Source organism: Elephas maximus, chromosome 16 (genome assembly GCF_024166365.1).
Source record: "Elephas maximus indicus isolate mEleMax1 chromosome 16, mEleMax1 primary haplotype, whole genome shotgun sequence".
NCBI classification, from domain to species: Eukaryota; Metazoa; Chordata; class Mammalia; order Proboscidea; family Elephantidae; genus Elephas; species Elephas maximus.
In genome coordinates, this window is record NC_064834.1 from 40,574,013 (window position 1) to 40,600,008 (window position 25,996).

A 25,996-nucleotide genomic window follows, 5' to 3' on the forward strand; every position below is an offset into this window, starting at 1 on the left:
TGATCTTGATTCCACAAAATACATCATTTCCCTGAATCCCTCAGTTTTGAAAATGAACAGCATAGGCACATGGAACCTTAACAGTAAAATTTTGTATAGAGACAAAATGGTAGACTCTAAGATCTACATTTTTCTTACTGGTGTTCTAAAAATTTTGCTTCAAAATAGAAACTAAAAATGCAAATTTACATAAGTATAAAATCAAAATATTACAAATGTTTTCACATAAATCTTTAAAAGCTCTGATCTCTATGCTTATTTTTCATGAATATGTATAATACTTTAGAGAAATTATACTGCAGAACCACATAGACTTTTCTGTGATCACCACTATGAAAAATACATGGATAAAAAATATTTATAGCAATTTATATTTCAACAAGTCTTTAGATTTTGAAGATTCAAGAAATGACATGTAGTGTAAAGTGCTACTCCAAACATATATAACTTCATTTTAACCTTGACTTTCACAGATACTTTCAAAATATTTTTTTAATTGCAAAAGACAAAGTAAAATGGGCTTAACCTAAATAAAAAGATAGCAGATAACATTCAAATTTCTCTTTGGAAAACAACTAGGAAATATAGTTTCTCCCATTTAAAAAAAAATGTCATTCTGAAAATAATGTATTGACATATAATTTTATGAAACAATCGAGTTATAGGGAAGCACTCTTGCCAAGCATGCCCAGTCAGCTTAGGATCTTCGTTTTTGCTGTGTTTTCCCGGCAGAACATTGTGATGCCTCTCTGGGTACAGTGGGAATAGCGACTTTCAGGGTCGAAATATTTCTTGGAGGTTCAGATTTGGCTTTCTTCTTCTCTCTCCACGCCCAGTTCTTCAATATGAAGACTTAGAAATTATCCCAAACCATTGGAAATTGGAGTACTTGGGAATGAGTAAACTAATCCAATGAATTAAAGTATGTGAAAGAGTTCTGAAAACTGAGAAGCATCACACCACTAGCCTTCTTAACTTTTTCCTCCCTTTCCCTTGACCAAAGCTAGAATGAATGAGAGCAGTAACCTCTCTCAGAGGTTATCCCCTGAAATCTTCTCATTCAACTGAAAAAGTCCATCAAGTTTCTAATGATTGTCCATAGGAGATGAAGAGCAGTGGACATAGAACAGGAATCAATAAGATGAAAGGAATCTCACCTTTAGACTATCTCTAGGATAATATTTTTCAGGTAAAACCCCCAAGTCCTGTTTTGGATAATGATAAACCTAAATGTCTGATCAGAAAAAAAAATTTTTTTACTAGAGACCTACCAATACAAGAATTTAATTCCTGCCCAGTTGGAATACTGCCAACATTTTTCTGTTCCTAATAGGAATGTCAAAAGGAATGTGCCTGCTATTAAAATAAGAGCATCTTTTTTTTTAAAAAAAAAAAAAGAAAAAAATGGGAAGTTTAGGTGTTGTTAACATTCCAGGTAAGACTGAAAACTTGCCGTGGGCTTTTTTGGGTGTGTTCCAATAAATTTAGGGTAGATATGAGAGAGTAATAGAGATGAGCTCCTGGGACGGAGTCCTAGGAAAAGACTTTTCATTTTCCAGTGATGAATTTCAAATAGAAGATCTTACTTACTTTAAGATCTATCCCAACCATGATATTCCATGATTCTTTGGATTCTCAAAGTGGTATATACCCATTGGCAGAGGCAAGGGCTGGTTAGCAGAGTAAGAGAAAACAAAGACAGTCACTTTCATTCTGCACCTAAAATATTCTTTGACAACCCTACGTAGGATCCTACTGAGAAGCTCTACCATTAAAAATGTTTGGCATCTTCACCCTCCACCACCACATCCAAGAGCATAAGGTAAGCAAACCTACATGTCAATGTTTTCATTTACCTACTAACTGAGGAGGGAAGATTGAGGGGTGAAGACTTTAGAGCAAAGCTGCTGCCCAGTGGCACTTGCTTTGGTAATGCATTGACATTATCCCTAATTACATTATCCCTAATTACGGATCTGGTGGCACAGTGGTTAAGAGCTTGGCTGCTAACCAAAATGTTGGCAGTTTGAATCCATCAGCTACTCCTTGGAAACCCTATGGGGCAGCTCTACTCTATAGGGTTGCTATGAGTTGGAATCAAATTACAGCAATGGGTTTGGTTGTTATTTTGTTTTTGACATCTATATCAGCTGTGTCCTGATATTCCCCATGGAGCAATGCTCATTGCCCAAAAGATGTGATGAATTCAATTATGAGTACATATCCCCATATGAAGAGACTCTGGACCAGTCCAGCTTTCTTTGTTATTTGCTATTTCCCCCTAGAAACATGTTAACTGAAAAATACTAATTTCCTTGTTAGGCAATGCTTCTGCCAAAATAAAATGCTCAGAAACATGTACAATGCAATCCAATGGCTCCACCTCACTCAGCCCTGAAGATTCCCAGGCTCAAGGCCATTGGTTATGTGGGGTTGTAACCAGGCACTGCTGTAGCCACAGATTCCCCATCCTTCTGATCTAGTTCTCTTGCTACAGAATAAGCCACTGATCCATTGGTCCTTAGCTGCAACTTGGGATCAGATTCTTTGGCAAGGAACCGCAGCTCAGTTTTTTTCATCTTCTTTACAAGTCTTGCAAAACCAAGCAACACAGAACTAAATATCATTGAAAATCCACAGAGAAGAAATGCTGCAGTATAGCTTCCAGTCGTATCCACCAGCCATCCTGTTAACAAACAATAGCAAAATTCAAAATTATATTGTTCAGTTGACAATTCAATCATTTATCCATTTCCAATCTAATAATTTGTAAGGATGACAACAATAGATTACTAGCACCACCATTATAATTTTGATACAAAAAGCAGATCACTAAAAATATTGTGCAGCAACAGAAAAATACATTCATTTTCTAGGGAACCTTGTAAAGTAAATTGATTGTTCTAATTATGTAAAGTGCTTGGAAGAGTATCACATACTTGTTAATTGCACAATAAATATTAGTTATTATTATTAGTTCCATGACATCTGGTAGAAAAGATAAAAATAGCATCATTAAAATTACTGAAACTGGGATGATTGTTAAGAGAAGATAATCATGAAAATGGTAATAGTATTCCCAGCACCCATACACTGTCTCCCTGGATTAACATGGAGTGCTTCCAAGCACAAAATTCAAATTTCCAGTTGAATTCAGCCATTGTATACCCCAAAAAAACCTACTGCCATTGAGTCAATTTCGACTCATAACAACCCTATGAGGACAGAGTAGAACTGCCCCGTAGGGTTTCCAAGGCATGCCTGGTGGCTTTGAACTGCTAACATTTTGGTTAGCAGCCATAACTCAACCACTACGTCACCAGGGTTGTACACCATCCAGATTGAACATCAGGACTTGGGAGCCATCACAAAAGTTCAAATGTAAACTTCAGAAGGCATAATCCTATAACCAAAGATTTCTTTATTTCTTATTATAACAAATTAATCTCAATATCTAATCCTGCTTTTAGAGAAATCGGGGCACATGATATGCAAGATATGGGCCACAACTGTCAGAAAATCAATGGGGTAAAATAAGACTTTGGTAGACAATTATTTTGTGATTATCGAAATGTTAAAAAAAAAAAAAAAGTTTCTCCAAACTTTACTTATATGTCAAGAAAATCCACCATTAGTCAAAAATGCCATGTAGAAACTGTTACAAGCCCCAGAAAGTTTCTTGCAATTCAAATTACTCTAGAATATTTTAGTTATCATGTCACTTACTTGTACACTTCTGAAGCACCAAATAGAGGAGACTGAGTAGACAGTTGTCATTTTAAAGGTAATTAAATAAGTATTACACTCAGAGCTTACATCCTAGTTCCTAGCAATGAGTATGTCTGATTTGCCAAGTGAAGGCCATGACTGAAAAGAGGATCTATGGATGCCAATTTCACTTAAGTCTCATGACTTTTACACTGGCCATGAAGATTGGTGAACACTAAAATTGACTTCGGAGGGAGGGTGTGGGAACTTTTTGGGAGCAGTTTTCAAAAATGAAGCACTAAACGTATACTCCTATATCAGAGTTTAAACTGACCAGGCATTTTCATCTGCAGCGACAAAGCAGCCACAGTTTCCCCTAGTTTACAGCTGTTTGTCCTTTTGTATCGGGCTTATTTCACTCAGTGTAATATTTTCAAAGTTCATTCATATTATAGAATGCATCAGAATTTCATTCCTTTTTATGGCTGAATAGTATTCCCTTGTAAGTATATACCACATAATGTTTATCCATTCATCTGCTGATGGGCACTTGGGGTGTTTCCACCTTTTAGCTATTGTGAATAATACTGCTATGAACATTGGCGTACAAGTATCTGTTTGAATCCCAGTCTACAATTATTTTGAGTATACACTTAGGAGAGGAATTGTTGGGTCATATGGTAATTCTAGGTTTAACTTTTTGAGGAACTGCCAAACTGTTTTTCACAGCAACTGCACCATTTTACATTCCCACCAGCAACATATGAGGGTTCCTATCTCCCCACAGCCTCGCCAACACTTGTTTTCCTTTTTTTTTTTTTTTTTTAATAATAATAGCCATCCTAGTGACTGACTGTGGAGTGGAATTAAAATTTTAATAGAAATTGCATTGAATCTGTAGATTGTTTTAGTTGTATTGACATCTTAACAATAGTAAGTCTTCTAATGCATGAATGTGGGATCATCTGGCTCATTTCTCTTTTGTTTTCAGAGACTTTGCTCTCTTAGTTATGATTTAGGCAGATTAATTACCTTAAACCAATTATTTCCAACCTTTAGTATGTACGAGGAGACTTTGTGGTGCAGTGGTTAAGCACTCAGCTGCTAACCAAAAGATGAGCAGTTCGAATCCACTAGCTGCTCCATGGGAGAAAGATGTGGCAGCCTGCTTCTGTAAATATTACAGCTTTGGAAACTCTATTGGGGCAGTTCTGCTCTGTTCTATAGGGTTGCAATGAGTCAGAATTGACTTGATGGCAATGGGTTTGGTGTGCATGAACCTCATAAGAAAGCTGGTTGAGAATGTGGACTCCTGGAACTCACCTCCAAAGATTCAGGTCATAAGTGGAGGGGTTAAGTAATCTGCATTTTAACAAGTGTCCCAGGGGATTCTGATGTAGTTGTTCCCAGGATCTTCCTCTGATAGATATTAGTCTAGACCATATGCACAAAGTAAGCAGAAACAGGTTCTGATATGTTTGCTCTATCCCAGTGCCAAGCACAATGCCTGGTGTATAACCCAAACCCAGTGCCATCGATTCGATAAGCAATAAATATTTATTGAATTACTTGTTTTATGATGCAATAAATGTTTATTGAATTAATATTTAATGCATGCAATATTATTTGTTGAATTATTTGTTTCATTGTGCCTTAAATTTCTACAGCATTTTACCGTTTACAGAACACTCTAGATGCTTTATCTGATGATTCCCACGGCTATATATCCACGTCTGGCTTCCCTCTAAAGCTCAGATTTCATCCTTAAACTGCCCTATAGGGCATGTTCATATTTCAGATATCTTAATATGTATAAAACATTAAATCAATTATTTTTCTTGCAAAGCCAACTTCTTCGCTTCCTTCAACCATGCCATTATTCTCTCAGTCATCTTTGACTCCTTTCTCTCCTTCACCTCCATATGCTATATTCAGTTGATATATTTTTTTCTAAAGCTTCCTCCTTGCCTCTAGAGCTCATTTCTATTTCTGTGGCAGCAGCCCAAGTTCAAGCCTTTATCGGTTTGCTCCTGGATGATTCAAATGGAATCCTAACTGCCTCTCCCCTAAATTACTAGCTCTATTGCTAGATCACATTTTCTAAAATATACTTTACATCGTATTAGCCTTTTGCACAAAAACTTTAATACTATTATAGTGTCTGAAGAATAAAGAGCTCCAGATCCTCTGCCTGGCATCCAAGACACTCCACTAACACTCACACTTATCATTTCAGCCCCACCATCCACTGTCTCCTACTGGAAGCCTGCCTGTACTCCTGCCAGACCTCCCTGTGAATGTGCTGTACTTATTTTTAAGTATGAACAGCTGTCACAATTCATCGTTCCCATCACTGGTGTAGAACAAAATCAAGACTCTAATTCTTTCTCTGTAGGCTGAAGTTGGAAGAAGATTATAAAATAAGGATGTAGGTGAGAACATGATGTTTTGGGTGGCTCTTGCATCCCTTTTTGTTTTTACTGTTCCCTAAACCTTCTCATTGTCCATGTGTAGGGTCACTTTTTTCACATTAAGACAAGAAAAGCAAGAGGTGGTTGGGGGTTCTCTCTGGAAACTGACCTGCGATGGGTGGGCTCACCAAGTATGGCACTGCATGAAGAAAGTATACCACACCAAGTCCTGATGACAAAGACGCAGTCCCCACTATTTCTGCAGTCACTACTGGAATCAAGGTCACGTAGGCACCATCAAAGTAACCAAAGGTACAAGAGAAAGGCACGAGCAAGGGGAGACTTTGAAGCATTGGGAGGCAGAGATAGCAGAGCCCGTCTAGTCCCACGGCAAAGAGGTAGCAAACATACCGGTAGTTCTTCAGACACCTGTGGATTTGAAAAACAAGAATGAATGCAGCATGCACAGGTTCTATCAAAGAGCTTCAGAATCATGGCCATGCACCAGTAAGCATTGCAGTTATTTCTAGAGATGGCTTCTCCATTGCGTTACATAAGTTTACCTATCTTTCCTTTGGTATGTGCAAATGCAAGAGTTGTTTTCCCCAAGAAGCATGGTGTAGTAGAAAGAAATCTCTAAAAGTAGAAAGCTATAAGTTGGAATCCAATTTTATCACCTACTAACTGCCTAACTCTATCCTCAATTTCTTTAGTTGTAAAATGAGATTACTTATCTCATAGGGTTTCTCTAAATAATGCAGTGTCAGAAGACTAGTATTTTCTAGCAGTCTGCCATATTAGATGCTTTCAGATATATGATCCACTGATACGTGGCACATCACAAATGCTCAATAAACCAAATGGTTTTACAAAAAGCAAGCTGGAATATCAAAACATCTTGTTCTAGAACTAAGTCTACATTTTCTTTCTGAAGCTCCAAACCCACCTGTAATACCAGTTATTTCAAAGACTATATAATGTCACCACCAACAGTTTACGTTTGGAAAGCACTTTACACTTTACAAACGTTTTCCACACATGGGTTCATCTGAGCCTCACAAAATGCTATGAGATCAACAGGTGAATATTGCATTGGCCCATTTTATGGATGAACACCCATGAGGCTCTGAGGGATTAGGTAACTTTCCCTAGGTCAAAAGCTAATAAGGGGCAGAGCCAGCACAAGAACGTAAGTCTCAGACTGTAGATCCCTCTATCACACCTATACCAGACTGCTTCTTGCTGAGTTATTTGATTGTAAAGGTAGATAATCGTACTTCCCTGTCTTCCTTATATATTAAAAATGTGGAATTAATCCTAAATGTTATATTCATAACACTGAAGAATGGCAATTGACTCCTGACAAATTATCCAAGCCATAAAGTGTGGAAAAGCCACAATGAGGATAGCTTTCCAAGACCCTAGTTTAAGGATGAAGAGTCCATCATTTAGGAAAATATGAATAGCTTAGTCTCTTTGATCCAAATAGATGAACATTGGCTGAAAAAAACTACTCAGTACATTTCTTATAACTTCTGCTTCTAAGCCTACAATTATAATGAAAGTATTTTCTATTTGCACTGTCAAACATAAATATGTAGCTATGGATCTTGTGTTATTATTGCACCTGACCCTCCTGTCTAAACTGATTCTGCCCCTCTCTCCTTGACCATCTAGTTTCTGTGTGGGTCACAAGAACCTAACATACAACATCCAGCCATAAATTGTCTTACCTAGGGGTTGACTTGGGATGGAGTTAAATCTGTTACTAGAACTTTATAGTGACCATAGAATCTCCAACTTAAAAACATACCCTCCCTTCTCCAGTTTAGGCAGACCCAAAATCTTAAACCATCTAGAACAGGGGTCAACAAACTATAGCCTACCACATGCTTTTGTATGACTTATGATTATAAAAAGGTTTCTATATTTTAAATGGTTGAAAAAAAAATCAAAAGAAGAATATTTTGTGACACATAAAAAATAAATTTCAGTATCCATAAGTAAAGTCTTGGAACATAGCCACTCTCATTTGTTTACGTATTATTTATGGCTGCTTTTATACTACAATGGCAGAGCTGGGTAGTTGGGTCAGAAATATGGCCAACAAACTCAAAAATATTTCTTATCTGTCCCTTTACAGAAAAAAAATTTACCAGCACCTGATCTAGAAGAGCCAGCAAGGGAGTTGCCTTCAGATATTCAAGGCTCATTAACATTATTCAGACCTACATATTCTACTGGGTAGGGGATGAAGAGAAACTCAAGGCTAAAATCCCCTGGTGGAGAACAAGTTGTGGTTTCATGAGGGTTACCTTCTGTCCGTTAGCCATCCAAAGGTGATATTGCCGATAATGTCAATCACCCCCAGTATGGACATGAGAAAAGCAGCTTGCTGGTGACTCACTCCAACACTCAAAGCATAAGGCACCAAGTACACAAAGAGAGGGCTGCAGCCATAAGCCATAAACAGAACAGAGATGGCTAACACGACAAAGTCTGACATCAATAAAAAACTGTATTCCTGCTGCAAAGAGCAACATAGGCAGGTCTGCACCCATTCTTTGGTCAGAGGTGAACAGGGAGATGCCCATTTAAAGTCTTGTTTCTGAGTTCTACAGACATGATTCTGCTCTGGAGTTGTATGGTCCTCTTTAAGAGTAATTGGTCGCATCAAGGCTCCGCAAACACAGAGATTCAAAACAAAACCCCCAAGAATGAGTAATGCTCCCCGCCAGGAAAACTGTTCAATAAGGAGCTGAACCACAGGGGCCAGGATGAAGGTGCCAATGCCACTTCCTGACATGGCGATCCCATAAGCAAGGGCTTTCCGTCTGTTGAAATATTTGCCAACCATGGCAATAGCTGGAGAGTAACAAAGTGCAAATCCAAGACCTGTGAATAAAGAGAACTCCATGAGTACACCATGGACAGCCAGTGGGGGAACAGGGGGAATCTCAGAATAAAATCATTTGAAATAAAGGAAATCTGACCTTCTGTTAACCCCTTTCAAGCTGTTTTCTACTCCAAACTGAAAGAAGTGTCCCCTCACCAGTAATTCAAAAATTGGAAAATACAGCATATGCGACTTTCTTCTTAGGAAGAAAATCCTTAAAGAAATATGAAGTCTTAAACAAAATGAAATAAAGAATTTAAAAATTATTATATAAACTAAATTTGAACTAATTACAAAATTTGGATAATGCTGACCAAAGAAACTTCTTTTTTCTTTTTTTTTCCCATCTTAAATTGTCCAGAAATTACCTCAACTCTTCACTGTCTGTAAAGACACAACCCTGATAATCTGGACCACTATGGAATTTGCTTGAAACAGCATATACGATTCCATGAAAGTTCCAGAGTAATTTCACTTAGTTAGGAAACATTATGCCAATTTTATACATGAAATTAGCAACCTGAATATATCTCCTAAGGTCAGCAAAAAAAGGTTAACAGTCCAAAAGCCTTTTAAAGATACTCAGTTTCTATTCCAGAACTCATCTGTCAGTTTGTTGTACTGCGGTAGCTTGCGTGTTGCTGTGATGCTAGAAGCTATGCCACCAGTATTTCAAATACCAGCAGGATCACCCATGGTAGAGAGGTTTCAGTGAAGCTTCCAGAAAAAGAAAGATTAGGTAGAAGGACCTAGAAATCTATTTCTTAAAAAAGTGATCAGTGAAAACCTTATGAATAGCAGTGGAACATTGTCTGATATAGTTCCAGAAGATGAGCCCCTCAGGCTGAAGACACCCAAAATATGAATAGTTGCCTCCTCAAAGTATAATCAACCTTAATGATGTAGATGGAGTAAAGCTTTTGGGACCTCCATTTGCTGATGTGACATGACTCAAAATGAGAAGAAACTGCAAATATCCATTAATAATCAGAATGTAGAATATATGAAGTATGAATCTAGAAAAACTGGAATTCGTTAAAAATGAAATGGAACGCATAAAGATTGGTATCCTAGGCATTAATAAGCTGAAATGGACTAGTGTTGGCCATTTTGAATCAAACAATCATGTGGTGTACACTGCCCGGAACGACAACCTGAAGAGGAATAGCATCACATTAATCATTGAAAACAACATTTCAAGATCTATCCTGAAGTACAATGCTGTCAGTGATAGGATAATATCCATACAACTACAACGAAGACCAGTTAATATGACTATTATTCAAATTTATGCACCAACCACTAAGGCCAAAGATGAAGAAACTGAAGATATTTACCAACTTCTGCAGTCCAAGAGTGATCAAATGTGCAATTAAGATGCATTGATAATTACTGGTGATTGGAACACGAAAGTTGGAAACAAAGAAAGATCGGTAGTTGCAAGATATGGCCTTGGTGATAGAAACGATGCCAGAGATTGCATGACAGAATTTTGCAAGACCAACGACTTCTTCACTGCAAATACCTTTTCTTAACAACGTAAACGGCGACTATACACATGGACCTCGCTGGATGGAACACACAAGAATCAAATCAACTACATCTGTGGAAAGAGACAATGGAGAAGCTAAATACCTTCAGTCAGAACAAGGCCAGGAGCCAAGTGCAGAACAGACATCAATTTCTCATATGCAAGTTCAAGCTGAAGCTGAAGAAAATTAAAACAAGTCCACAAGAGTCAAAGTACAACCTTGAGTATATCACATCTGAATTTAGAGGCCATCCCAAGAATAAATTTGACGTACTGAACACTAATGTCTGAAGACAAGGCAAATTGTGGGATGACATCAAGGACATTGTAAATGAAGAAAGCAAAAGGTCATTAAAAAAAGACAGGAAAGAGAGAAAAGATCGAAATGGATGTCAGAAGAGACTCTGAAAGTAGCTCTTTTATGTAGAGTAGCTAAAATGAACAGAAGAAATGAAATAAAAGAGTTGAACAGAAAATTCCAAAGTGCAGCTTGAGAAGACAAAGTTTTATAATGAAATGTGCAAAGACCAGGAGTTAGAAAACCAAAAGGGAAGAATACTATCCACATTTCTCAAGCTGAAAGAACTGAAGAAAAAATTCAATCCTTGAGCAGCAATATCGAAGGACTCTACAGGCAAAACACGGAACGACTCAGGAAGCCAAAAGAGGATGGAAGGAATACACAGAGTCACTGTACCAAAAAGAATTGTTCAAGGTTCAACCATTTCAGGAGGTATCATATGATCAAGAACCTATGGTACTGAAGAAAGAAGTTCAAGCTGCACCGAAGATATTGGCGAAAAACAAGACTCCAAGAATTGACGGAATACCAGTCGAGATGTTGCGACAAATGCATGCAGCATTAGCAGTGCTCACTTGTCTATGCCAGGAAATTTGGAAGACAGCTACCTGGCCAACCGACTGGAAGAGATCCATATTAGTACCCATTCCAAAGAAAGGTAATCCAACAGAATGCGGAAATTGTCTAACAATATCATTAATATCACAAGCAAGTAAAATTTTGCTGAAGATAATTTAAAATGGTTGCAGCAGTACATCAACAAGGAACTGCCAGAAATTCAAGCTGGATTCAGAAGAGGACATGGAATGAGGGATATCATTGCTGACGTCAGATGAATCTTGGCTGAAAGCAGAGAATACCAGAAAGATGTTTACCTGTGTTTTATTGACTATGCAAAGGCATTCCACTGTGTGGATCAGAACAAATTATGGATAACATTGCAAAGAATGGGAATTCCAGAACACTTGGTCATGCTCATGAGGAACCTGTACATAGACCAAGAGTCAGTTGTTTGAACAGAACAAGGGGGTATGCGTGGTTTAATATCAGGAAAGGTGTGTGTCAAGGTTGTATCCTTTCACCATACTTTTTCAATCTGTTTGCTGAGCAAATAATCTGAGAAGTTAGACTACATGAAGAAAAACACAGCATCAGGATTGGAGGAAGACTCATTAACAACCTGCGATATGCAGATAACAAAACCTTGCTTGCTGAAAGCAAAGAAGACTTGAAGCACCTACTGATGAAGATCAAAGACTACAGCTTTCAGTATGGATTACACCTCAACAAAAAGAAAACAAAAATCCTCACAACTGGGCCAAAAATTAACATCACGATAAACAGAAAAGATTGAAGATGTCAAGGATTTCATTTTACTTAGACCACAATCAACGCCCAATGAAGCTGCAGTCACAAAATCAAACGGCTCATTGCATTGGGCCAATCTGCTGCAAAAGACCTCTTTAAAGTATTTAAAAGTAAAGACGTCATCCTGAAGACTGAAGTACGCCTGACCTAAGCCATAATATTTTCAATTACCTCGTAAGCATACGAAAGCTGAACAATGAATAAGGAAGACCAAAGAAGAACTGATGCTTTGAATTATTTTGGCAAAGGATATTGAATACACCATAAACTGCCAGAAGAACCAACAAATCTGTCTTGGAAGAGGTACAGCCAGAATGCTCCTTGGAGGCGAGGATAGCCAGACTTTGGCTCACATGCTTCAGACATGTTATCAGGAGGAATCAGTCCTGGAGAAGGACATCATGTTTGGTACAGGGTCAGTGAAAAAGAGGAAGACCCTCAACGAGACGGACTGACACAGGGCTGCAACAATGGGCTCAAACATAACAACCATTGAGGATGGCACAGGACAGGGCATTGTTTCGCTCTGTTGTACCTAAGGTTGCTATGGTTTGGAACCAAGTCAACGGCACCTAGCAAGAATAACAACATTCCTTCTTAAGTCAAGAAAAGCTGAAGGGCTTTAAGCCTGGTTTTCATGGCATATAGAATGCCAGGAAAGGAAAAGGAAACACCAGCTTCAGCTTATGTTCCCTTCTGAAGCTTAGGGTGACCAATCATCCTAATTTGCCTAGACTAAGAGGTTTCTTGAACATGGGACTTCCACTGCTAAAAAGAGCCCAGACTCAGCAAATTGGGATGGCTGGTCACCCAGCAGCTGGGCTTACTGCCTTATATAGTTGACAGAAGTAGATTTATCACTTTACTCTGAGACCGCATTCTTTGTTGGCATGATTCATGTTATCCCTATTGCACAGTACCTGGACAAGTGTTAGCGCTACTATCAAAACGCCTACCATCCAACCCCATCTTGAACCTATGCACTTAGGTGTGATTTATGGAATGCACATATGTTGCTTCTCTTTCCATGGGATTCATTATGATTCTGTAAAGAATACTTCCAGAGCATTAAGAGAATGTATAACACAAAAATATTTGCAATAAGGGGCTTTCTTTTTTAAATTGGAAACATCATTGGACAATGGTGTTCATTATGAAGCAAGGGCAACTCAGGTTGACAGCAGATAGTACCATAATGTCTTGGCAAAGATGTTGGGAGAATGACTATTGCTAAAAATTTATGTTGCCCTGAGTACTAATCTCATTTCTTCTGGGTACAGAGTCTCACCCACACACTGCTGCCAAAGGGAAAGCCAGCGGTTCCTTTTATCATGTGGCTGAATGAAAGTGGTGGTACATTTTCATTAGGGTAGTGCAATCAATTTCATTTCCAGCTCTTTTGTTTAACTGTTAAGTAGGTAGATATAAGCTAGGTCAGCTAAACTGTGCATCTAACAAAATGAGTATCTTGTGAATTTCTATTCTGTTGATGTGCTTGGCAACCCCTGAATGAGGCAGGATGAGACAAGCGGTACAAAACGCTCTTACCTGTAAGAACTCCCAGAGTGAGGTAGAGATGCTTCAGACTGGTAGCAAATGAGCCCAGGATGAGGCCAGTAGATGCAAGCAAGCCACCCAGCATGATTCCCACTTGACAGGATAAATGGTTACTGACAACACTCCCAAGTGGAGCTTCAAAAACAATAATAAACAGGTTCAACAGAAAGGACTTATGGGCACAGTGAACAGGCTGTGATGTTGCATTGGCAGGGCAGAGAACAATGAACTTTTAAAGCACCGAGCCCACCCCATTCATTCTACAGATTTGGAAACAGAGGCCCAAAGAGAGAGGAGATGACTTGTCCATGGTCACACAGAGAATAAGCAGCAGAGCTGGAATCAAAACCCAAGTGTCCTGACTTGCATTTCAGTGCTTATTGCACTTCTCCATTCTACTACAATCATAATCCCAGGCCTAAGGGATGTCTTTAAACAGTGGACTGACTCTTAATTTAAATTACGTATCACTTGCATAGGGATGTGCCTTATATGCTTCATACAGTGTTGATCATACACAATTAGCAATAATGATGGCAGTTAACTAGTGGAGAAGGAAGTGGGCAGCATGGTGAGACCAGCAACGTTATATAGGAAAAGGCCAGAAGAGAGATCATAGATGAATTCCACAATCTGGCACTGCTTTCTGGCTTTAGGGCACCCTGTGGTTAAGAAATCAAAGCCGATAAAATCTAGGAAAATGCTTCCCACTCATAGAGACATTTTGGTTGGCCTCACTCTATTTGTGGCTTACTAATGTATCAGAATTGTGTTGACCTCAAGGCTTACAGAATATCAATTACGACTGGAAGACACCAAGGAGGATTTGAAGTTCAGGAGGATATGACGTGCCCAAGGTCACAAAGACATATAGTTCAGGGCATCTGACACAGAAAGTTCCCTATTACTGTTGCTCATTTGGTCTCCCAGACTGATGACAGAGGGTGTGAGTGGGGAAGGCATATGAATTTCTTTCTGAGGAAGAATTCATGCCGTACCAGTACTCCTAGTACCAAGATCAGAAGAGCCAATATTCTTGGTATCTGCAGAGTCTGATAATTTTTGCCTGAAAAAGTTGAAATTGGGGGCTGAGTCAAAAGTGTATGATAGAATCAGCCATCAGCCTGGTGTTTCTTGTCTAGTTAAAACAGTTCATGGGTGGCTGACTGTATGTACATCTTCTGGAGAACAGGAATGAGCAAATTTCTTGAATATATCTGATTCTCCAGGCCTCTGCCATGATGATTATTGGAAAGTGACAAAATTTACATCAAACTCAATGAAAAATGTTTATTTCTCTGTTCACCAAGAGGGCAGATTTAGATGTCCCAGATGTGATTCGATAACCTCTGGTCCATACTCTGACCTCATCTAATGTTACAAGGTGAGCAGGTAGATGCATAGTAATTAGATACAACAGGCCTCAAGCTCTTGCATGGAATTTAAATATGCTGCTTCTGATATGACCCAGCTTTAGCTCAATGCCCCACACAGACATTGTGACCTACTGGTCACTTAAGGCCATTTACTCCTCTTTGGGGGATTACAAATATTCTCCAAAAGATAACAGTGAGGGAAATGAGTCACTTGTATCTCCTGAGAAAGACAAACATGGCTCTTTCGGCATGCTGATATGAAGACTATGACTAACAAAGTGACCCTGAAATCCAAGTGATTGTTTTCCTAGTTAAAAAAAAGCAGGCTAGGAAACATAAATATGTAATTTGCTGATCCCTTAAAACCTTCTAGGGTTATTAGTTGAAAGAGTCAACTTAGTATTCTCATGAAACCTGCTTTTAGGTCCAAAACTGCTTTCAAATTCCTTCCAACCAAGAAAGTACATTTTAGCACAATTCAACTAATTCCTAAATATGTGTATGTTTAAAAAAAAAAATGTGAATCAGTACATAGAATGGAATCACATGAAGTTATTTATGAGTTACTAAATTAGTATAGTATTTCCCTTTGCCACCAAGACATGGCCTGAAGAGCTAAAAATTTTCTAAAATACTTGGGCTTCATCTAAATGAAAAGGAATAAGTGGATGTAGGCTGAAAATACATCATATAAATTTGATCCAATCTCAAAAACTCTCTAATGCACTTATTTAATAATCTTGGTTTGAAAGTTTTAAAAAGGAAAAATTTAAGGTCTAGCCTTCTCTACTATATACCTAGAATAAAAGATTTAATGAATTTTGAGAATATCATATACACCTTATATAGTGCCTTTGCGGTTTCTTGAATGAAATTATAGCTATGGTGTATGTGTTTAATGCATGATTGTACCATCTTATCCTTCCCCAATACTTCTTTAAGCATAAAGATTTAAGTGCATGAAAAATGATGAAATCCACGAGTCAAATTTTGAACCCTATGGGAAGGAAACAATGAAAACAGCCTTGAGAAATGATGCACACATTGTTGGCACTCATTTAAGGAAATCATATAGAAGTGGCTCATGTTTATATGACTGGATATTGAGGAGGCCACAGCATTTGGAAGAGAGGCCAAGTATATACTGTATGGTAAACTTCCAAAATCAGAATGAGTCCTATGGGCTCAGCAACATCTCTGAATGAAAGAGCCAAGCACTGTACCTTTTGAAGTATATTAACTACCTATTCCATCTGACATCAGCCAAGACCATTAATTCCAAGAGCAAGTCTGGGTCTTAGGCAATTTTCAACATACCCTTTCTATTTAGAAAAACTGGTAATAAAGGGTAGTGGGAGGTCATTGTCACGTACAGTTCCAAACTAGCCAGTAATTATATATCTCTGGAAAGTGATACTCACCACAGAGCATGGTCACACAGTCTACAATGGAATGGATCCACGCTGTTTGTGCATAATCCTGAGCAAAGTATGTCTGGAACTCCACAAAAAAAATTGAGATACATCTGAAAACACAATGTAAGCAGTTTATACAGAAAGTGGGTAAACATGGATTTGAACCAGAATTTAAAGCTTTGGTTCAATCAGCTGTCCCAGTCTCTATGGGTTTTAACTGGTTTTCAGTGGTACATGATTGGACCACGATAAGTAGGAAATCAGGAGCTGAATGTTTGAGCCATCCCAGAGGATAAGAAGAACAAGTGTTCAGCCACCAGAAGGACTGCTGAAGCCAAGTGGGTGTGAAGATCACTGCTACAGGGAAGGTTTTAAGGAAACGATGGCAGATCAGAAATATGGATTCTTATTTATCCTAATATTTCACAAACATTTGTAACTTATAACAGGTTGTTATATAAAACTTGACAATGAAGAGCTATGCATGACCCAGAAATTTCAACTCTAGGATCTGTCCAAAGTAATAAATACATGATGATGATATGGGATATACATAAAATGATACTTTCTGGAGAACTATTTTTAATAACTAAATAGTGTAAGAAAACTCTGGTGGCATAGTGGTTAAGAGCTATGGCTGTTAACCAAAAGGTCAGCAGTTGGAATCTACCAGGCACTCCTTGGAAACCCTATGGGTTAGTTTTACTCTGTCCTATAGGGTCGCTATGAGTCAGAAGCCACTCGATGGCAAGGGGTTTGGGTTTTTTTTTTTTTTTTTTTGGTTTTTAAATAGTGTAAACAACCTAATTGTTAGTCAGGGACTGGTTAAATAAATTATGCCATATAATATTTTTATGTATTAATGATGATGAAGTCAATCTATATTTATTGACTTGAAAATTCTTAGTAAAAAAAATAATTAAAGAATAATTCTATATAGTAAGGGCTTATTTTTGTAAAAATATAATTCATATAAAAATGTGCAGTATAAATTTTAAAAGCCTAAAAGTTATACACCAAAATGTAACCAATCATTATATGTGAATGGTAAGATGATAAATGATCATTTTGTCTTTATTCTGTACTCCAAATTATTTTACAACGAACATGTATTTCTTATATAACTCACACACAGAGAGTGGTTTTCATGTTGAAAAATAAACAGTTAATTACTTGGGAAAAAAAGGTAAAAAAGAACCAAAAGTAATAGTTCTTATCACTGTATAGCTTGGAACGAATCTGATACAGATTAGTAGGGCATCCTAATTCAGGGCAGGAAGCTTATAGAGTTTGGTGATGGCAGAAGGAATTGTGCCTTGTGGCTTGGGATGATGTAAGAGGTTATCAGTCTCCTTGGATAGGGCCAGATTCCAACTCATGCTGTTTTGGCAGTGCATAGCAACGTATTTTTTTTTATTCTCCTTTTTATCTTCAGGATGTGAAGGTGGATGGAGAGGTTAGAAAGGAAGGAAGAGAATCAGGTATAATCAAGACAGTGTTAGGAGGGGTCAGCTTCATGGGTATCGCACAGAGCCCAACACTCAAAAGCATAAAACTTGGTTTAATGCTCCACAATCACCATCTTGAAATTCTTAATAACTTTATGTTCGAACTTGTGTTTTGTAGGTGAAAGCCAATAGGACAATGGAGCACACATGTGGGCCAAGGAGATACGTGCAGTATGTGTGTGTGCGGTTCTTTGCACTCTATTCGCATATAGCTTTAGGGATGTCCCCAGCACAGAATTTCTGTGGACCCACGATATGCAGGAGTTCATGAGACTGAAAGTGAGTACAAGGTAAGTAAGTGTGTTAAATAGTGTAAGCATGGGGAGACAAGGGGAAGTGGCGGGCTGATAACCCCCAGAGAGGCCATGTTCTTCTTTCAAATCAGAACTTGCTTCAAATGCAGAAAGAAGGCGATGGTGTTCTAAGAAACATGAATGACCAAGGAACCCTATCATAGCCTTTCCATTCACGTGCTTCCCTTTATTACTACCCATTGCCATTGAGTCAGTAACTCATGGCGGCCCCATGTGTTACAGAGTAGAGCTGCTCCATAAGGTTTTCTTGGCTATAATCTTTACAGAAGCAGTCACCAAGCCTTTCTTTCATGGCTCCACTGCATGAGTTTGAACCGCCAACCTTTCAGTTAGTAGTAGAACACAAACTGTTTGCACCACCCAGGGTTTCCTTAATACAGGTTTCCCTGTATTAACTGACCATTTATGCTGAAAATGATAATGTATAAGAAAAGGGAAAGATGGGACTACTCATAGTCTCTTTCCTTTTCAGTTCTTCCTTACTCATCAGTAAGCTGAAGGCAGAGAGTGTTGGCAGAACAGTGTGTATCAAGAAGTGAAATAAAAACAGTTGAGTTAGTTTGGGGCAGGATTTCCACTGTTCTGGTAAGAATGAACTACATATACATGTACAAGCTACAAATTATATAACTCTTTAATTTTGGTGATCCCACATATGAGTTATATATTCTCATATTTGCATTTAAAACTAGCATTGCATAACATAAGATGAAAAGTAAATTCATGCTAATAATTAACATTTTAGTTTTTTTTATCAGAACAATATTTAATAGCAAATTAAAAATAACTATAGCAAGTCAAGAGAGATCACTGAAGGGAGGAAAAGCTTTATATCTTAATACCTTTAATGGCACTTTTTTCCTGCTTTTTGAACAAAGAGCCCTGTATGTTCTTTTTTTTTATGATTTATTTTAGTTTTTGTGGTTGTTGTTGAGAATATATACAGCAAAGCATATACCAATTCAACAGTTTCTACATGTACAATGCAGTGACATTGATTACATTCTTTGAGTTGTAAAAGCACTCTCACCTTCCTTTTCCAAGTTATTTCTCACCCATTAACATAAACTCACTGCCCTCTTAGTTTCCTATCTAATCTTTTGAGTTGCTGTTGTCAACTTGATCCCATATGGATAGATCTTACAAGAGCATAATGCTCAAGGCAGACATTCTTTAGTAAAGCTAAACTTATTGTTTGGTTTTAAGAGGACTCCAGGAGACATTTTTGGTTTAAGGTTTAAAGCTTATCTCAGGACAATGGTTTTGGGGGTCCATCCAGCCTTCATGGCTCCAGAAAGTCTGAAGTCTGTGAGAATTTCCAATTCTGTTCTACATTTCCCCCTCTTTGATCAGGATTCTTCTATAGAATCTTTTATCAAAATGTTCAGTAATAATAGCCAGGCACCATCCAGTTACTCTGATCTCATGGCAAAGGAGTCAGCTATTCATGGAGGCAATTAGCCACACATTCCATTTCCTCCTCCTAAGCCTAACTCTCCTTCTTCCTCTGTTGCTCCAGGCAAATTATTCAAGGCATCATTTGTTGTGCCTTGGATGGCTGCTTGTAAGCTTTGAAGAACTCAGGCACTATGCAATGAACTAGGAGGTAGAACAGAAGGTCTAAACACATTATTAGATCAATTAACTGGAAGGAGCCCTTTCATTTGCACTGAGCCCCACAAATTATGTTGATGGTCTTGGTGTTAGGAAGGAGGAAAAGGGAACAGGATGGACAGCTAAATTCTGTGTCTTGGTTGGGTTCTCAAAAAAGCTGAAGCTGGAACTGAGTTTGGTGTACAGGGTTTATGGTAGGGACCAACCTTTGTGGAAGGAAGAGAAAGCAAGCGGGCCAGGGCAGAGAGGTCAAACTACGATGCAAGCCCAACAAAACTGCAGTCAACCCCAAATGAAATGGTTGGATCTTTATGCTTCTACCTACACCAATCACTGGATGTGGGCCTCCCCAGCAAGAATGTGCTCTTGCGAGAGGCAGCCCTCTAAAGCTGAGGGGGTTCCCTAAGGGAGCTGACAGAGGCAGGCTGTCCTGTATATCCTGTAGCTGAGTGTAGAGAGGAGTGCACATCTCCACGTCCACCATAGGTCTTTTCTTGTTCTCTGCACTGAGGACTGTATGCAATCAACTCAGTCCAAAGGATTAAAAAAGCAGTCTTTCTCCATCCAGTGATTTCAGAAGTCGGGTGATACGTTGCAGTAGATCTAATGCTGACTTCATAATGATAACAGAGTCTGAAGTTCTGAAACACAGTCACATCTAACAACACAGAAATTGGTAACACAGCTACCTAGCCACTGTACTAGGTATACTGTATACTTGGGATTCAGTGTGAGATAAGATTTGATTGTACAAATTTAAATCTAATTAAAATATTGCAAAGCTTTTTGTAAAGCATGGAACTAATTGCAATAGCCTTAAACTAGCTTTAATTCAGTACAAAAACCCCTATGGTGTTTCTTAACCTCCTAAAGATTGCTAGGCTAGTACTAAAAAGTCTTTTATTTTCTTATAACCACTAGGCAATCAATTTAAGTAATGAATGATTTTTTGGATATAGCCTCATTATCAAAACAGTTAAACTGCCCTTAGTGTTATTGGGATTTTGAGCCAGATAAGTCTTTGTTGTTAGGGGCTGTCCTCTGCATTGTAGGATGTTCAGCAGCATTCTTGTCCTCCATTCAAAATGTCTCCTGGAGATCAACATCAGCCTGGTTGAGAACCACTGAACTAATCAATTGCCAAGTTCTACCTACTACATATTTCTCAAATTCCCCCATGTCATGGATTGAATTGTGTCCTCCCAAATATCTGTCAACTTGGCTAGGTCATGATTCCCAGTATTGTATGACTGTCTACCTTTTGTCATCTGATGTGATTTCTGTATGTGTTATAAACTCTGGTGGCGTAGAGGTGAAGAGCTACGTCTGCTAACCAAAAGGTTGGCAGTTCAGATCCACCAGGTGCTCCTTGGAAATCCTATGGCACAATACTACTCTGTCCTTTCAGGTCACTATGAGTCAGAATCAACTTGACTGCAATGGGTTTGTAAATTCTATCCCTATAATGTAATATGATGGATTAGTGGCAGTTATATTGATGAGATCTACAAGATTAGGTAGTGTCTTAAGCCAATCGGTTTTAAGATATAAAAGAGAGAAGCAAACAGAGAGCATGGGGAGGTCATACTACTAAGAAAGCACTGCCGGGAGCAGAGTGCATCCTTTGGACCTGGGGTTCCTGTGCAGAGAAGCTCCTAGTTCAGGGGAATATTGATGACAAGGACCTTCCTCCAGAGCCAACAGAGAGAGAAAGGCTTCCCCTGGAGCCAGTGCCATGAATTCAGACTCCTAGCCTACTGGACTGTGAGAGAATAAACTTATCTTTGTTAAAGCCATCTACTCATATTTCTGTTACAGCAACACTAGATGACTAAGACACCCCACTTACCACTACCCTAATTCATACCATAGACCATAATAAGTTCTTTTTTCCTTACTGAATTTTTTAGGGGAGCTTAACATTTTTGTGACTTTGTTTGGCTCTTTTGACTTTTTTCTTAATCTTACTTTGCTGTTGTTTTGTTTTCTGCTTGCTGTTTTCTTAACTGACCAGTAATATCAGTCAAACACCTTTGCTGTTGTTGTCAGTTGCTGTTGAGCTGGCTACAACTCATGGCAACCTTATTTATAACAGAACAAAACATTGCCCGGTCCTGGGCCATTGTCATGATCTTTGCTATGTTTGAGCCCACTGCTGTGGCTATTATGTCAATCCATCTCATTGAGGGTTTCTCGCTTTTTTGCTGACTCTCCACTTAGTAGGTGAAAATCAGAAATAATAGCTGATTCTGGAGCCATTTAGGCTGGATGAACCCCCAGAAGTATTGCTCTGAGATAGTCTTTAAACCTTAAACCAAAAACAACTCCTGAAGTCTTCTTAAAACCTAACAATAGTTTAGTTTAACTAGTAAAGAATGTCTGACTTGAACATTGTGTTCTTTTAAGAACTATCTATATGAGATCAAATTGACAACAGCAACTCGAAGGAGTAGACAGGAAACTTAAGGGGGCAGTGAGTTTATGTTAAGAGAGGAGGAACAGTTCAGAAAAGGAGGGTTGAGAATGGTTGCACAACTCGAAGAATGTAATCAATGTCACTGTATCGTACATGCAGAAACTGTTGAATTGGTGTATGTTCTACTGTGTATATTCTCAACAACAGCAAAAAATAAAATAAATTAATAATAATACCTGAGATTCTTATCTAAACATGTGTACAGGCTTGCCAGAGATAATAACCATATGTGTTCTTCTGAATTATTGTGACTTTCATGGAATATGGAGCCCTGGTGGTGCAGTGGTTAATAGCTTGTCTGTTAATCAAAAGATCGGCAGTTTGAATCTACTACCCACTCTATGGAAACCCTATGGGGCAGCCCTACTCTGTCCTATAGGATCACTATGAGTCAGGATAAACTTGACGGCAATGGGTTTGGTTTTTGTTTTTTTTTTCATGGAATATGAGAGGAATATTGTAACACTTCTTAGTTGTTCTTAAAAGCAAAAAGTATCATAGAATTTTCCAAATTTCAAAGTTTCATGACTTTATGCCTTCTAAATACAGGCACAGCCTTAAAGAAAACAAATTTTACTATGTGCACATGTGGTTCTCACTCTGGAAATTATTTTGGTTGTTCTTTGGAATACTTGTGCAATTACAGACACCAGTAGAGTTGGGTTCTGATCCCTGATTCTCACACTGGGTAAATGAGTGTCCTTGATAAAGCTTCTTAATCTTCCAGGGTTTGTTTACTAATCTATAAAATAAGCAGTTTGGTAAATACAACTGTATTAGTCAGAAAAGGTTACATTGTGCTGTATTAGCAAACAATTCCTAACATCCTTTCATGGTTTGATAGGCTGTGTTTATAAGAATGTGCAAACAAAATATCACTCCAATGTCATCTGTTATGAAATGACATTCTCAAAGATATTTTCTCTCAAGGAGCCAACATTCCTGTTGTCTCTGTCTTGCCACTTTCTTTTGTAAAGTTTTGTTCCTGGGTCCTATTGTGTTAGGTGTGACAACATCTGACATTTGATTAAGACTTTTCTCTGGGCGATGAAATTAATCCTCTAAATCAACACAGGAAGTGATTCAAGACGCACTGTAACCTAGTGGTTAAAAGCACTGCCACTTACTAACCATGGGACCCTGAACATGTTATTCAACCTGTCTCCATTATTACATGGATTAAATAATTTTATCAATGAAAATGCTCGGAACAATGCCAATGAGCACAGAGTAAGTGCTCAGTGAGCATTATTTGTAGGCATTTGGCTGTGTTAAAAGAGTTCCATGATTCTATAGGACTCTAGACATCTCTTATACTAAGTGAACTTGAACTCAAAAGACGTAGAGAAAAATAGGTCTTAGTCCTGGGAGTTTTCTTGGGATGCTTAAACCAAATGTTGCTTTTCAGGTATCAACTCCAACTCAGGTGGTCAATTTATGAATAGAGTATCATGCAATTACACAATGAAATATGATTCTTACATAGATAATGTATTTGGTAATATCTAGAAAAAAGTAATCAATACACATTAAGAGACTGAGGGTGTAAATAAATGACTACTTTTTGATAAAAAAAAAATAGCCTGCACAACTTTATACTTTATGTAAATTTTGTATGGGAGGCAGCACGGTCAGGCACAAGGTAAAAGCTAAAACATGATTTTAAAAGAAGAACTACCTCTACAGCTCTGGACTTCACACACCTGTACATGAAACATAAATAAATTTCCATTTTTTTTTCTGAACCTCTATATTTTGGGTCATAGCAGTAGCATTGTTTGTAATACCAAAAACCAGAAAATAATAACACATCAATAAAAATGTGTTAAATAAATTATGGACCTATCCATATGTTACAATTCTAAGCAGCTATTTTTCAATGAGAAAGCCACATACGATGATATGGAAAGACTTCCAAGAGACATTACTAAGTGGGAAGAAAAAAGTTCAAAGCAGTGTGTATAGTATAATCTCACTGGTGTAAATAAAAACAGTATGCATTTATATGTGAATATAAATTTTAAACAGAGCTACAGTTTATCATAAAGCATAATCAACCAAACCTTATGGTAACACACAGACATTCTGCTTCTTTCCTATATTATAGCTTTGTTATTGGGAAAATATCAATGCCTTTTTCCATGATGCCATCAAATAAAGTTAATAGTGCAAATTACTTTTATGTACTGCCAAGGCTGTGTTGCCAGAGAAAAGCAATAGAGAGTTCTATTTGAATAAACACACCAGTAGAGAAAAGAGCTAGCACATGCAGATTTCAAAATTATATTTATTTCAATGATATGAAGAATGAGTTCCATTGTATACTTTTATTCAACTTAAGCATATTCAATTCTATGTCTTGGAGAAAAGAAAAAGAGATACAGAGAGAGAGAGAGAGAGCAAGGAGAGCAACAAAGAATGAGAGAATGCTTTTATTTATGCTATTGCCATCCAAGTGTTTTCCTTCAACCTTGAACTCAGCTTCTACTATCACAGCCAAAATGCAAAAGGAAACAAAAGCATTTAACCTGTAGGTTTTTAAGTTTACAAGGGCTCTCAGTTCCTGGTGAGCCAATGGGTTTTCAAAGGTTATGATGACCTTCCATGTTTTTCCCTTCTGGGATGAATAGAGATCCTAAACCTGTGTAAGATTATCTCCATGTGACACGTTCAGAAATTCACTGTAAACTTTATGATCACACTTTTTTTACCTGGCACTCTTTTTCCTAATCCCTAGACTCAAAGCCACATGTTACACCTTTATGATCTCTTGCTGTCAGTTTGTCCACAGTACTTTTTAATTTATGAGTTATGAATTACACATTCAATTAGCTCCCCTTTTTTTCTTAATGAGAAGATAATAAAAACCAAAAAACCAAACCCACTGCTGTTGAGTCGATTCCGACTCATAGCGACTCTATAGGACAGAGTAGAACTGCCCCATAGTTTCCAAGGAGTGCCCGGCGGATTTGAACTGCCAACCTCTTGGTTAGTAGCCATAGCACTTAACCACTATGCTAGGTTTATAGATAGATAAGAAAATTCTGGAGAAATATGCTTGCGGAAATTATCTTACTTATCCTTGGAGCCATGTCAGCTTATGCTAACTTATTTTCTCAGGTGGGTATCTGGTAATTTCTTAAAAACCCCTGAAAAGTTTCCTATATCATGAAAATACCATGGAAACATTGCCTCCTTTAACAAAAAAGTCAGCCTACTTCCCATATTATTTAGTAAAGGGTTTTTAATATTTTATATTAATAATAGATAGAAGAAATATAGATAGAAGAACATACTTCCACATCTTCTGGAGCTGTTTATGAAAACCAGTGGCTAGAATATCCATGTCATTCGGTCTAAATATGATCTAACACTTTTTTTTACCCAAGAGTTTTTATTATTATTATTATTATCTTAAAATATAGTAATATAAAATTTCCTTCCCATTTTAAACCTGGACTTCTAAGTGTCAGAAAATCACATTCGTTGCAAAGAAAATTATACCTGAGCAGTCAAAGAAA

General features: G+C 37.9%; 1 protein-coding gene across 1 annotated transcript in view; it reads right to left on the reverse strand.

Annotated features, from left to right (window-relative positions):
- Positions 1–245: 245 nt before the first annotated feature.
- SLC16A12 (solute carrier family 16 member 12) overlaps positions 246–25,996 on the reverse strand; it is a 97,930-nt gene continuing 72,179 nt past the window's right edge. Inside the window, exons 3-7 of the mRNA XM_049855929.1 lie at positions 16,570–16,673; positions 13,764–13,907; positions 8,435–9,014; positions 6,289–6,548; positions 246–2,686 (exon numbers count right to left, since the gene is read on the reverse strand). Of these exons, the coding sequence (XP_049711886.1) occupies positions 2,424–2,686; positions 6,289–6,548; positions 8,435–9,014; positions 13,764–13,907; positions 16,570–16,673 (1,351 nt within the window). The 3' untranslated portion in view covers positions 246–2,423. The remainder of the gene's footprint in view (positions 2,687–6,288; positions 6,549–8,434; positions 9,015–13,763; positions 13,908–16,569; positions 16,674–25,996) is intronic.